Source organism: Neophocaena asiaeorientalis, unplaced genomic scaffold (assembly GCF_003031525.2).
Source record: "Neophocaena asiaeorientalis asiaeorientalis breed wild unplaced genomic scaffold, Neophocaena_asiaeorientalis_V1.1 scaffold476, whole genome shotgun sequence".
In the NCBI taxonomy this organism is placed as follows: Eukaryota; Metazoa; Chordata; class Mammalia; order Artiodactyla; family Phocoenidae; genus Neophocaena; species Neophocaena asiaeorientalis.
The window spans coordinates 8,200,163-8,214,055 of NW_020172178.1; the positions used below are offsets into that span (position 1 = coordinate 8,200,163).

A 13,893-nucleotide genomic window follows, 5' to 3' on the forward strand; every position below is an offset into this window, starting at 1 on the left:
TTCTGTTGAGGAACTCATTTATTTCGGGCAGAAGTCCTCATAGTGACACATTCACAGTAGGTGCAGATGACACTGAGTGGTGGACGGCAGGCAGCAGCGATAACCGCAGAGAGCTGGTGAAATGATCAGGTCTGGAAGATCCTAAGGTCAGTGGGTGGCTGAGCCAGAGCACAGGTGAGATCCCAGGTTGCGACAGGGGCCGTGACCCCGGCGTAAGGCAGGGGCCGTGATTGGGGTGAGGCAGGGGCCATAATCCCGGGGTGTGGCAGGGGCGTGATCCCGGGGTACGGCAGGGGCCGTGACCCCGGCGTAAGGCAGGGGCCGTGATCCCGGGGTGTGGCAGGGGCGTGATCGGCGTGCGGCACGGGGCCCACCCGAAAGACCGTCTGCCGTGGGAGCTGCAGAAGCTGAGGTCCAGAGCCCGGAGGAGCGCGGAGCCACGCTGGGAGGTCACAGCGCTCGGTGCCCGGTTTCAAGCAGCATGCTTTCCAGAAGCAGCCTGCTGTCGTCCTCCACGTAGGGCTGGTGCAGCCACATGGACAGGTAGCTCAGGGCCAGGTCACGGTCGGCCGTGTGCGCCAGCTGCTCCACGACGGTGCGCTTCAGGCGGAGCTCCCGGCCGTACATGTCGGAGAGCTTGCGGGAGACCTCGTCTGAAAGGAACGCGAGCCGTCCTTGAACAGTGGCATTCAAGGGGGTACCCTTGCCTAGGGACGACCCGCCACTTTTTTTTTTTGGCCACGCTGCGCAGCTTGCGGGACCTTAATTCCCAGACCAGGGATGGAACCCGCACCCTCTGAAGTGAAAGCACTGAGTCTTAACCACTGGACAGCCAGGGACTTTGCAAAGCTCCTCCTTAAAAGCTAGAGTCAGCGACAGCACAAGAGGAAGAAGGGCTCCAGCCAGTGCAGATTAGAATCAGATAACAGGGTAAATAAGTGTCATGAAATTAAAAAGTACCTGTTACCTTTCCACTCGACTCTTAGGAACTGGCAATCATTATACACAGCAAATTGACCTCAAACTGACCATGTTCAATAAACACATTACGTGAGGTGATTTTCTCCCTTATTTAAGTCTCAAAGCAACATCAGATAGCTTAGTCCTTCTTTTAAACTAATAAAGCAAAAAAAACAGCCCTTACCTCACAGCTTATTTATGTAATGGAGTTTGTTTTCCCAGCGGTCCTCTTCCATGGGGCGGGCTGAAGTGACCCCCACCCCCCCGCCATGTACTTTTTAAATAAAACAAAACAAAAAGCAAAAACCCATCCTTCCTGAAAAACAAAAACGAGATTTCTGCCTCTACAGAGGAGGCAAAGTGCATTCTACCCGTTGGCCTTAAAGGGCTAATAATGGCAACTTGCTTCATGGGTCTCTAATTACATTTAATATTCTTTGCTGATTAGTAGGTAATTAAAGGCAAGAAGAAACACTCCTCTAAGATGTCCTCATCTCCTTCCTTCCCAATGGATCCTCTTCAATTGAATTTCAAAGCCTGTCAGCTTCTTAGAGGGCCAGATCTAAATGACACCAAATGCTCTCACAACCTACCCTTGAAAATCAACGCAGGAAGAACTACTTACAAAAATAGGCTGTGGGCCACGTGTGGAACAGGGGGGGCCGTTTTCTCTCCTCCCCGTAATGGTAATCTTCTAGCTCACAAATCCCCTTGGTAGTGGAAGACAGCTTTTCCATTTTCATCTGTATTTTGGTCTGAAAAGATATTAATTTAGAATATGAGATTATTATTTGAAATCCTGTCTCAGATTCAATAACTCTAAGATTTCAAAGCTAAGAAATGTAAGTCTGTTGAGATCGTAAGTCCAGCGATCCAACACCATTAACTCCATGTGCAGCAAATTTCCAGGGAGAAGGAGACTGACAGTTGCTACGATTTCACTAATTTGGATTACTTCAGTAATAAAGCCCACATATCCAGTGCTGGAGAAGAGGAAGCTTGCTGGGTCCCGCTTCATTAAGATTTCCAAACATCACTAATTTTTTAGCACCAAAGACCTGGAGGGGTGGCAAGGCAGGCTCTCGCTTTTATGGAATGAGAGGAGAAGAGGCATTAAATGATCTCATTTCTGACTCTTTTTTTAAAAATAATTAATTAATCAATCTTTGGCTGCGTTGGGTCTTCGTTGCTGCGCGCGGGGGCTACTCTTCATTGCCGTGTGCGGACTGCTCACTGCAGTGGCTTCTCTTGTTGTGTAGCACAGGATCTAGGTGCACCGGCTCTGTAGTTGTGGCTCGTGGGCTCTAGAGCGCAGGCTCAGTAGTTGTGGCGCACGGACTTCGTTGCTCCGCGGCATGTGGGATCTTCCTGGACACCAGGGATCAAACCCGCGTCCCCTGCCTTGGCAGGCGGATTCTTAACCACTGCACCAACCAGGGAAGTCCCTCATTTCTGACTCTTATGAACTGCCTTTGAGTTTAATGCCAAAAGCTCGGCCTCTGTGAACTGGTGTCGCGTCAAATCTTGGAGACAGAGTTCTGGGTGAAGCAGAAAAGAACAGCTTTATTGCTTTGCCAGGCAAAGGGGGCCACAGCGGGCTCCTGCCCTGAAAAACTACGTGTCCCCAACCCGGGAGGCTCTGATGAGGGGTTTTATAGCAACAGTTCAAGGGTGGGGTTGCTGATAAGATTCGAGTGTGTGTGGGGCCTGCACTCCTTTAATCTGGTCTCACCGATGGGCCTCTCCTAATCTTTTTTTTTTTTTTTTTCGGTACGCGGGCCTCTCACTGTTGCGGCCTCTCCCGTTGCGGAGCACAGGCTCCGGACGCGCAGGCTCAGCGGCCATGGCTCATGGGCCCAGCCGCTCCGCGGCATGTGGGATCTTCCCGGACCGGGGCACGAACCCGTGTCCCCTGCATCGGCAGGCGGACTCCCAACTGCTGCGCCATCAGGGAAGCCCCTCTCCTAATCTTGATGAGCTTCTCGGGTCCCTTTAATCTCGCCTCAGGTGGTTTCTTGCTGCTCTTGCTTTGCTCAGCAACTGTCTGAACCTGCCCTTTGGAACTCAGGGAAGGTCACGGAGGCTGGAGTCTTGTCTACAGACAAAAAACGGGGGACGGAAAGGCTTCCGTGCCCAGCAGCCCCACAGGGTCCTGCTCTGTTTCCAGTTTACTGAAACCTCTTTGAGGCTTGTTTCCTTGTTTATAAAATGGTACTAACGAAAGGCAGCCCTACACACTTGACACAGGAAGGAAGTGGTGAGGACGTGACGTGGACAGTGCCTCAGCGCACGCCAGGCTCTGTGCTGCACAAAGTGGCGCTTCCACGGGGTGTCGGGGGACTAAGTGAGTACTTGGGGAGCACCTGGTCAGAGCTACGTAAGGGTTTGTTAAGTAAGACAAATGGGTGAAGTAACAGAGATTCCAGATAGCAGTAGCATGGGTCTACTAAGACCACAAGTCTAGGTCCTAAGTATGGAGTTAGCTTTATGTACACAAGGGGTACAAGCAAAGATATATAAATCGTCAAAATCTTAATTCCTTGCACTTAGTCCTTCAACCACCATCCAATTACATCTGAAGAGGCATATGCACTAAATTTAGCGAGCATTTAGTCCTTTTAAAGGACTAGACTCCTTTCCCCAAATCTTTCCAGGTTCGATATGTCACTTGACCCAACCCCCAGAGGCAGGACTCATCATTTCCGTACCACAGGTGGGAAAATTCTCTAGGTTGCTGAGCTAGGGAAGGACGAGGCCAGGACTTGATAACACGCTTTCCGACCCCAAGTCTCTTGACACCCAATCCTGAGCTCTCTCCTCTGTGTCCTGCCGCAGCTCCACCTAATGCTAAGAAAAGCTGATAAAGGTCAGGAGAGCCAAGAAAATCCTGGAGGCTTGACACCACCGGGCCAGAGGTGCCAGCCGCATTCTGGGGCTCATTCATCAATGATGATACCAAAGTCTCACACACGTGCAGCCCTAAAGTGACAGCAGCTGGACACGCTCTCAGCTCCACGTCCCCTCCCAAAGCCAACAGCCCACACCTCGAGATGTTCGTCCAGCTTAGGGACAAGGGTGCCTCCACCCTCTACCAATTTCAGATTCAAGACAAAGTCAAGTTCGGGAAACCATTCTCTCTAAAGGATGGAGGAAAATAGGAAAAATAATATCAATATCCTTAAGGATCAACATTGGTTTTGAACCTAAGAATGAGAACTAATTCTCAAATCACTTTATTTTACTTTATATTTTGGCCGCGCTGTACGGCTTGCGGGATCTTAGTTCCCTGACCAGGGATCGAACCCAGACCCCCGGCAGTGCAAGTGCAGAGTCTTAACCATTGGACTGCCAGGAAAGTCCCTCAAACCACTTTAAAATAGAATAAATTCACTGGAGCAGAACTTTGGGGCCTGACAACTAGCACCCGTGGTCAGCGCAGGCTTTGTCTGAAGACCTTGGGAACTCAGGTCACTATGGGCACGCAGTCACCTAAAACCTTGCAGCCACGTTCAGCTGCCTGCCAGGCCACACCCCTCACCCTGGACCCGTGCTGTGGGTAGAGGGACCAGGGACAGGACGTGTCACCTGTTACTGCTCAGTCCATCAAGCTGCTGGCTGGATGTTCTGGACCTTGACTCTACCTCCTAACATCCTCCCAGGCCAACCCCCCTCCGTGCGGGTCAGTGGGACTGAGGAAGGGGTCCCGTGGTACCAGACAGCCACTTAACAATGGGGAGAACCAAGGATGGACAAGTAAAACCAGCCAGTCATTCCTGACATGCCTGAAATGGGAGGCAAAATACCTCTTCCCCCTCGTCCCGCGCAGGCGCTCTTCCCTAACGAGGTGTGCATAGGTACAGTTATAGATGAGGACTTGTGAACTGAAGAAGCCAAATGGCGTTTAGAAGCAAAATCCTTCCCAGGGTTTTCACATTTTATAAAAGTCGCATTAGTATATGTCAAAAGTGTTTCTCATTTTAACCCAGTTTGGGGATTCTGTGAAATGTTTTTTTTTTTTTTGCAGTACGCGGGGCTCTCACTATTGTGGCCTCTCCCGTTGCAGAGCACAGGCTCCGGACGCACAGGCTCAGCGGCCATGGCTCACGGGCCCAGCCGCTCCACGGCATGTGGGATCTTCCCGGACTGGGGCACGAACCCGTGTCCCCTGCATCGGCAGGCGGACTCCCAACCACTGCGCCACCAGGGAAGCCCTCTGTGAAGTGTTTTATGCCAGAAAGGAAGATGGAAGGTCAAGGATGAAGAGGTTCTGGTGGGAGTGTTGCCACATCTAACAACAAATGACCGAGCCCAGCATCGTGTGTTTAACTTTGTTGGCTATTTAAAGTATTTCAGTATACACAGGGAACTATATTTAATATCCCGTAATAAACCACAATGGAAAAGGATATGAGAAAGAATATGTATTTATATGTCTAACTGAATCACTTTGCTGTACACCAGAAACACAACATTGGAAATCAACCATACTTCAGTGAAACAACAACAAAAACTGACAATTAAAAGCTAAGTGTGGGACTTCCCTGGTGGCGCAGTTGTTAAGAATCTGCCTGCCAATGCAGGGGACATGCGTTCGAGCCCTGGTCCAGAAAGATCCCACATGCCACAGAGCAACTAAGCCCGTGTGCCACAACTATTGAGCCTGCGCTCTAGAGCCCACGAGCCACAACTACTGAGCCCGCGTGCCACAACTACTGAAGCCCGCGTGCCTAGAGCCCGTGCTCTGCAACAAGAGAAGCCACTGCAATGAGAGGCCCACGCACCACAAGGAAGAGTAGCCCCTGCTCGCCGCAACTAGAGAAAGCCCGTGTGCAGCAACAAAGACCCAAAGCAGCCATAAATAAATAAATAAATAAATAAATTAAAAAGAAAGCTAAGTGTGACCAGGAAATAAATAAAATATTTCAATATAGGAACTTAGCCATTCAGTTTCTTCTCTTTCAAACAATATGTGTGCCCATGCTTGGTCCAAACAGAACCACATGCCATAATCAAATGGGTTAATTTGGGGAAAAAACATACATGTGGTCAGTTTTCAATTGGGTCATTCTGGAAATTTCGATTGATTACTCTGCCTGTGTTAATTCTCTACTGGTCCAGAAGTCTAGGTCTAGAACCAACTACTGGAGACACAGCTGTGAACCTGGAGATAAAACAAAGAAAACACCAAGCTCACACACCTTATCCTCCAGCCTTCCTGTGAGTGGGGCTTAAAACAAAGTGACTGATGACCCAGGCCTGTCTTGTTCCTGCTTGAGCACCAGGTGGAGAGCCTGGGCAGGGGGGGCAAGTGTTTCTTATCACAGCACAACCCACAGGCAGCATCACAAAACAGACGGGACAACTACAAAAACCTAATCATTTATTTAGAGGAGACAAATAGCCCCATACAGGGCAAGATATCTTGAAGACAATATTGCATTTCAAGCAAAGAAAAGGCTAAATCACCAAAATGTTCTCAACGCACTATTTATTTTTCTCATTTTAATGTTTCAGAAACCACTACATCTTACAATGGATGTGATGTTTAAAAGGGCAGTGCTTCTTTCCTGAAAAACTCTTAAACCTATAGTCTGCCTCATAATACGTGGCACCCTAACTTTGAATAAGTGGTATCTTGAAGAGATACAATTATATTTGACATATTCTGTTTAAAAAGGCAAGGAAGCATGTAAAGCATTAGAAACATTTCCATCAAGAAACGTTAAACTATACAGACTTTCTATGCTTGTGGGAAGCTTTAGTTAGTTAGTTCAAAGATGTGCAAAACCTCATCCCTGTGTCTGGTTGAGATGAGGTGTTTCATGCACATGTGGTGGCCAGCATGGTGGGTACTGACATCCAGACTTTAAACAAACATATAAGAGCATCTCTTATGTGCGAGATCAAGGCTCACAGGCCCAATCCAGCTTAAAGCCTATTTCTGTGTGTCCCTTGAGCTAAGAATGGGTTTTACATTTTTAAGTGGTTGAAAAAAAAAAAATCAAAAGCAGAATATTTTGTGACACGTGAAAATTATCTGAAATGCAAAGTTCAGCATCCATAAATAGAGTTTTATGGAAACACAGCCGCACCCACTTGCCTCTGTACTGTCGACGAGTAGAGGTCACAGTGCCTGCAGGGTCCCCAAAGCCTGACACACTTCCTGTGGAGCCTGGGAGTGGGTGAAATTGCCCTGGCAACGTGCAGAACCAGAAGAACCAAGGTCTAGGACAGCCTCTTGGGAAACAAGATTTATGGGACACGTAGAGCGAGAGAGACCAATGGAGGAGGTTGAGGAAGGAAAAACGAAAGCTTGGTGAAGGAAAGCACGACCAACCACGTGGAATGCTGCAAGGTGCTTGTGCAAACGCGACACCCGAGGGTCCCTGCACCTTACCAAAGCATCCAGGGTGGTCTGCAGCCCCTCGCACAGCATCTCGAGCTCCCTGCTGTATTCTGGGTGCTCCTTTTCTGCATTTTCATCAGAAGCCAGGCTGCTGCTCTCTAATCCTATCGTGTCTTTGCTCCTGGACAAGATGGAAAAGAGTGGGAACAAAGTACACTCCACAGGCTCGCTTCATTTCGTTGTGATGACCCCTCGAAAACTCAATATCCATGTACTGACGTCATCATCGACTTTTTCCACTGGCGTCATTTCACGTCATCACGTTTACATGTTATTTATATACACAACGAATATGTCCATCCGCTACTCAATTCTGCCCTAGAACAAGTCAATTCAATCCAGCCCTGTGGCATCCTCAGGGGGTAAGACACGGATCATTTCCTCAGAGTCCACCAGCTAGGAATGCGTTTTGTAAATGGAAGGCTGTGACCCACAGCACCTGAAATAAATCTAGTGGGGCCACAATCAACAATTAAGGAACAAAATTAGGGACTTCCCTGGTGGTTCAGTGGTTAAAACTCTGCGCTTCCACTGCAGGGGACAAGGGTTGGATCCCTGGTTGGGGAACTAAGATCCCACAGGCCGTGCAGCATGGCCAAAAAAAAAAAAGAAATTTAAGGAAAAAAATTAAACATTAGAATAGAAAATATCAGAGAGCATCTTATGCAGTAAGGTAAGAACTGTTTCATAGAACTTGCTAAGCAGGAAAAGGCGGCAAAGGGCCGACGTGTGTGATATGTTTGAAAGAACTGGAAAGAGCCAGGGGCCCAGGCCAGAAAGTTAAGACTCTAGACTCTGGCCAGTAGACAAAGATATACAAATATATAATTACAACTTTGAGAAATTAAAACTACACATATATAGATCCATACTCATGTTTCTCTTCAGATCATATAAATCTTTCGCATTTTACTAAAGATTCTCGTGGGTAGGAACAAGCTTGAGTCTTGCTTAAATTTTTTGAGGCCTTGCATAAGCAAAGCTCATTAAAAAAAACCGAAAACATATATATAGGAAAGTGCAAGAACAGTAAAGCAAATCTTCCAATTAGAATTGGCAACTGTCAACAGTTTTTTTCCATAACCCGTCTTTTTTTTTTTTAACATCTTTATTGGAGTATAATTGCTTTACAATGGTGTGTTAGTTTCTGCTTTACAACAAAGTGAATCAGTTATACATACACATATGTTCCCATATCTCTTCCCTCTTGCGTCTCCCTCCCTCCCACCCTCCCTATCCCACCCCTCTAGGTGGTCACAAACCACCTAGCTGATCTCCCTGTGCCATGCGGCTGCTTCCCACCAGCTATCCACCCTACGTTTGGTAGTGTATATATGTCCACGCCACTCTCTCACTTTGTCACAGCTTACCCTTCCCCCTCCCCATAAGGATGTTGAGCATCCTTTCATGTGTTTGTTGGCAATCTGTACTCCTGTGTCTTTTTAGAAGAACTTGCTAAGGGAAAACATGCTCTTGTGTGTCTCCTCTGCTCTGAATACCCCTCTCTACTTCTGACACCTGGTCATCAAAGGGAGGGGGGCGCTTCTCCACACCAAGCAATTCTCAGGTTCTCCAGACACCAGCTGGGTGTCTTACAGTGTAACTCAGTCCTGATACTATCTATCAGAGACAGCATCAGATCCCACAGGTTAAGGGCTCTGTCCCACAAGACTGCCCCCGTCTTAACTTCAGACACCAATCACAAGTTCAGGTTGTTACCTGTGCTTAGGACGGAGCAGCTGTCAATTGGAAATTCCCACGACCCCCTCCTTGGGTTCAATTAATTTGCTAGACCAGCTCACAGGACTCAGGAAAACAGTTTACTTTCTACTGGTTTATTACCAAGGATATTAAAGGATACCAATATCCTTTATTTGTATCCTTTATTCATATACCTGTAGACAAGAGGTACTCAAGGCAAGGTCTGGAAGGTTGAGCAAAGGAGCTCCTGTCCCTGAGGAGTCTGGGGTACATTTTCCTTCAGGCACATGGAAGCGTTCTGGTTCCCCAACCCAGAAGCTCTCCAAACCCCCGTCCTTTTAGGTTTTTAACGGAGGCTTCGTTATGAAGGCATGATTGATTAAGTGATTGGCCATCGGTGATTAATTCAACTTCTAGCCCTTCTCACCTCCCTAGAGGTGAGGTAAGGGGGTGGGGCTGATAGCGCCAACTCTAGTCACGTGGTTACTGCCTCCCTCCTTAGGGTTTTCCAGAAGCCCCCTCATTAACACGAGCTCAGGTGTGGTAGAAAGGGGTTTGTTATGATAACAGGAGACTCCTTTCCCCTTTACCACTCTGGAGGTAGTCCCGGAACTGGAGAACGAAAGAACAAATCTCAGCATAACTGAAGATTCTCCCATTGCTCACATCCCTAAGGAAATTATAAGGGTTTTAAGAGCCGTGTGTCAGGAAGGGACAAAGGCGAAACATATATATTTTTTACTATAAATCACAATACCACAGAAATAAAATGCAGCATTATGAAGTGATACTTCTTCCTAGAAGATACCAGTGTCATGAATTGAGTCTGTATCCTTCCAATCCATTTTTATAATTTTATATACAGATGTAACCATGAACAATTTGTAGTATAATTTTGCATTTAAAATGTACACACACAGTTCATAGTTGCATGCATTATTTTACCACTTGCTTTTTTGCTTTATATAATTTATCCATGTTCCTAGAGACTACCCTTCCCATTCTAAAAGACTGCCATGAAATTTCTGCCCAATCATTAAGGGTGGAGCACACAGAGCGCGCTTTGTAGGTACTTACAATAAACTGACTTTCAGGTTGGCAATATTATTTGCAGTAGCAAAACCTCCATCATTGAGGGTTTCCCATTTCAGGATTAAATTATGCCAATCGGCTGCATTGTCCTTAATTTTCCTCGCACTGACAGATAAGACAGGTTTTCTGGGCGTTGCACTTCCAAGAGTCTCTGCTGATAGGGAGCAAAAGAAACATAATATTATGAAATTCATGATCACGGTTGGGGGGAAAACCCAAACTGTTCTAATTTGCAACAGTAAAACTATCGGCAATACTACATCCACTGAACAAAACACGTAGTGGAAATGAAGACGTGTGGATGAATGTGAAAGTCCCTGCAACAAGACAAAACAGAATTGTTTTTACGTTTTTAGGTCTCACCAGATATACAAATCCTCTCGAAGCTTAACAGCTCCACAAAGTTTTACCCCGAACACTCTGACCACTTTCAAAGGTTAGGAAGGAGGTAGAACTGTGACTTTCCGCCGCGAGGCTCCGATGCCCCTGCCTTACCGCGCCCGTTCTCCAGTCTCTGGAACTTTGATACCTGACGTTTGCTCAGAGCTTTGTGGGTCACCAGAGCTCATCACTCCAACACACTGACAAGCTGAACCCCAGAGATGCGGTGATGATCTCCACGCTAGGAATGAAGGAGGAGGTCCAAAGTCCTTCAGGACCTGGCTACTTCTCTGCGTCAACACTCACCTCACCCCCGACCTTGAAGCCCCTCGATCTCTAGCTAAAGTCAACTACTGGCAGCTCTTGAAAAGTCCTTTGCATGTGCAGTTCTCTCTGCTAGAAAGCTCTTTTCTTCCTCGGGCTAATGCTGCCCATACCCCAGGATTCACCCAGATCCCAGCTCCTGTGGGAAGCAACACCCAGACCACTCAGGCTCTTTGGGCCCTCCCAGCCCTCCTGTGCCCTCTCTTCTTCTCTACTTAGAATCCTTCAAAGGCGTCTCATGGCCCACAGGATAAGGTCCAAATTCTGAGAGAGGCCCCTTAAAGAATCCAGGACACACAATGGCAGTATAGTTTGGAGTCTAGACTCTGAAGACCAGAATGACTGGGTTTGAATCCCAGCTCTGTCACTGCCAGTTGTACAATCTTGGGTTAAGTTAGTTAACCTCTCAGAGCCTCAAAGTGCCTATCTGTAAAATGGGGATAAAATATATCTACTACAAAGAGTTGATGTGAAGATCAGATAATATATATGAAGCTAGGAGTTCCTTGGCAGTTCAGTGGTTAGGACTCCACGCTTCCACTGCAGGGGGCGTGGGTTCGATCCTTGGTCGGGAAACTAAGATCCCACACGCCACACAGCGTGGCCAAAAAAACCCCCAAATAAAACATATACATATATGTAAAGCTGTGAGGGTGTGAGGGCCTGGCACATGGCAAATATCCAGCATAGGATGTATTACCACAAGGTCCTCTCCAACGTGTTTTTCCCACTACCACCAAGCAGTAAATTCAATTCTGATGCTATCTATCTGGAGACGGCGTCAGATTCCACAAGTTGATGACTCTCAGTCCTGTAAGACTCCTCCCCCGCCTCCACTTTAGACACCTGTCTCAAGTCCAGGTTGTCACCTGTGCTCCTGACCTACAAGCTATAGGTCGGAGGTTCCAAAGACCCCCCCTCCCTAGGGTTTGATTAATTTGCTAGAGTGGCTCACAGAAAACTCAGGAAAACATTTTACTTACTAGATTACTAGAAAGAGCCAGATGGAAGAGATGCATAGGGTAATGTACGTGGGCAGGGGTACAGAGCTGACAAGCTCTCTCCAAGTGCCACTCTCCCTGCGTCTCCACCTGTTCACCAACCTGGAAGCTCTCACAACCCTTTGCTTTTGTTTTTTTATGGAGGCTTCATTACATGGGCAGGATTGATTAAATGACTGACCATTGGTGACTGATTTAACCTCCAGCCTCTCTTGCCTTGTTGGAGATGGGGCTTTGGTGGGGTGGGACTGAAAGTTCCAACTCTCTAATCACATGGTTGGCTCCCCTGACAACCAGCCCCCATCCTTAGGTTACCTAGGAGCTCCATTTTTAGATATCATATTGATTTTTCATTCACTCTTTACTTATACAACTAACCAATATTCACCAAGTGCCTACATTATGCCAGCTGTGGGGGCTGAAGTGACTAAATTAGATAGACCAGGACCATTTTCATGGAACTTACTTTCCAAAGATGAGGTGGATAACAGACAATTAGATGATCGTCAGTTTACATCCTAAGTGCCACAAAATAAAACAGGGTCTTGTGTTAGCGTGAACCCCTGAGACGTTGTCATTTAGGCTGAAACCTGAATGATGAGAAGTCAACAGCAGAGGCCCTAAGGTGAGAATGAGCTTGGTGAGTGTGAAAAAAGAACAAGACCAGTGTGGCTAGAATGAAATGGAGAGAGAGGAGACAGTCAGACAGCTAGAAACTTATAGTCCAAGATAATAAGTTTGGGTTTATTCCAAGTCAATGGAAAGCAAGCAGTAAGCTTTGAGTTGGGAAGTGACATGATCTGATGTAGGTTTTTAGAAAGTCACTTCCACAAAGAAGTCCTCCTAGATCCACAGGTTGGGTAAGGACTCACTGCACTATATATCTGGAACACGCTGTACTTCATTCAGCTTCATTCATGACACTCACCAGTGTAGTGTATTTGCGTGTTTAATGTCTAGTACATTCCTTGATAGACTGTTAAGTTCCACCAGAGTAGGGACTAAGACTGTCTTGGTCCCTCTCATAATCTCAGCACGTAGTAGGTGCTGACTAGAATGTGTTAAACGGAAGAAAAGCTCTTACCACCTGAACTATAATCTTCTAAGGGTTTCCCTCCCCCAGTAGGGGCTCCTTGCGGGCGAGGACCACGTGTGATTCATCGTGTCTGACCCATACCCAGCACATATTTAGGAACCAAAACCAATATTCTGACTTCAAGAAACTCACAGTCTAGCTGGGAAAGATCAGCTATCAATCACAGGGCAGGGGAGTAGCATAGTGACTACTTTACTTATCCCCTCCGAGCCTCGACTCCCCACCTGTTGACGTTACTTCATGGGATCGCTATGCGCCTCAAACGAGCTGATCCACTGAAAGTACTTAGAACACGACTTGGCGCACAGTGAGTGCTCACTGAATGATAGCTTTTATTACAAGCAGAAAGCTCTGTAGCCGGGAATTCTGAGGGGAGTTCAGGGAAAGTGCTCCGCTGGTGCTAATTTATAACGACAATTACAATTTGAGTGTCAGGATCTGCTAACACTCCTTTGCATCATCTCGTTCTACACATGAAAAAATCGAGGCTCGGCAAAACTGACTCCCGGGCCGACCGCAGAGCCTGATCGGGGCCAGCGGGCTGGGCTGGGGCAAGGGACGGACCGCCATTCAGCCCGAAGATCAAACTATAACAATGGTACCCTCCCTGCCTGGGGGAACTTGCCCTTCTCACGCACCTTCCATGCTGGCTGCAGAGATCCCAGGAAAGAGACCCGGAGCCCCGCCCACGCACGCCGGAAGTCCGGCTACGTCACTTCCGTCCCGCCCCACCGCCTCCTGAGGCTCTGCCGCTCTAGCCGCCGGCGGAGCCAGCTGCCGCTCGTCTGTGCCGGCCCCGTTGCCCAGGGAACGGGCTCCCGGCAGTCCCCGCGGCTCGGAGTTCATCCCCGCCTCCTCCGGCCCGGCCGGGCCGAAGAGTCCGGAGGGGCTGCAGCGGGAGGTGAGTTCCGCGACGCCGCCCGCGACGCCGC

The 13,893-nt window shown here is 47.8% G+C and overlaps 2 protein-coding genes and 1 non-coding gene across 4 annotated transcripts in view; 2 read left to right on the forward strand and 1 right to left on the reverse strand.

The window, feature by feature from the left end:
- Nucleotides 1-13,642, reverse strand: CINP (cyclin dependent kinase 2 interacting protein). Of its 2 annotated transcripts, none has more exons than XM_024759397.1 (5): nucleotides 13,600-13,642; nucleotides 10,145-10,313; nucleotides 7,358-7,487; nucleotides 1,586-1,715; nucleotides 1-653 (listed from the first exon to the last, which is right to left on the reverse strand). In XM_024759397.1, the coding sequence occupies exons 1-5, from the start codon at nucleotides 13,604-13,606 to the stop codon at nucleotides 451-453; spliced, it is 639 nt and encodes a 212-aa protein (XP_024615165.1). In that variant the 5' UTR covers nucleotides 13,607-13,642; the 3' UTR covers nucleotides 1-450. The 2 variants fall into 2 exon arrangements, with proteins under 2 accessions (XP_024615165.1, XP_024615176.1); XM_024759408.1 differs by having other exon boundaries at nucleotides 451-653; nucleotides 10,145-10,310; nucleotides 13,600-13,640.
- On the forward strand, nucleotides 8,235-8,350 carry LOC112410209 (U5 spliceosomal RNA). The gene has a single exon (XR_003005375.1). It is a non-coding gene; the product is annotated as a U5 spliceosomal RNA (small nuclear RNA).
- An 88-nt stretch (nucleotides 13,643-13,730) lies between the features above and the next one.
- TECPR2 (tectonin beta-propeller repeat containing 2) overlaps nucleotides 13,731-13,893 on the forward strand; it is a 106,037-nt gene continuing 105,874 nt past the window's right edge. The window contains exon 1 of the mRNA XM_024759434.1: nucleotides 13,731-13,862. The gene's annotated coding sequence lies outside the window, so the exon portion shown is untranslated. The remainder of the gene's footprint in view (nucleotides 13,863-13,893) is intronic.

Excerpts from the sequence above, each read along its gene's own strand:
- CINP (XM_024759397.1), bottom strand. Across the intron at positions 7,488-10,144 it reads AACCTGAAAGTCAGTTTATT|GAGCAAAGACACGATAGGAT; the intron begins GTAAGTACCTAC and ends CATCTTGTCCAG. Across the intron at positions 1,716-7,357 it reads AGACCACCCTGGATGCTTTG|ACCAAAATACAGATGAAAAT; the intron begins GTAAGGTGCAGG and ends ATATCTTTTCAG.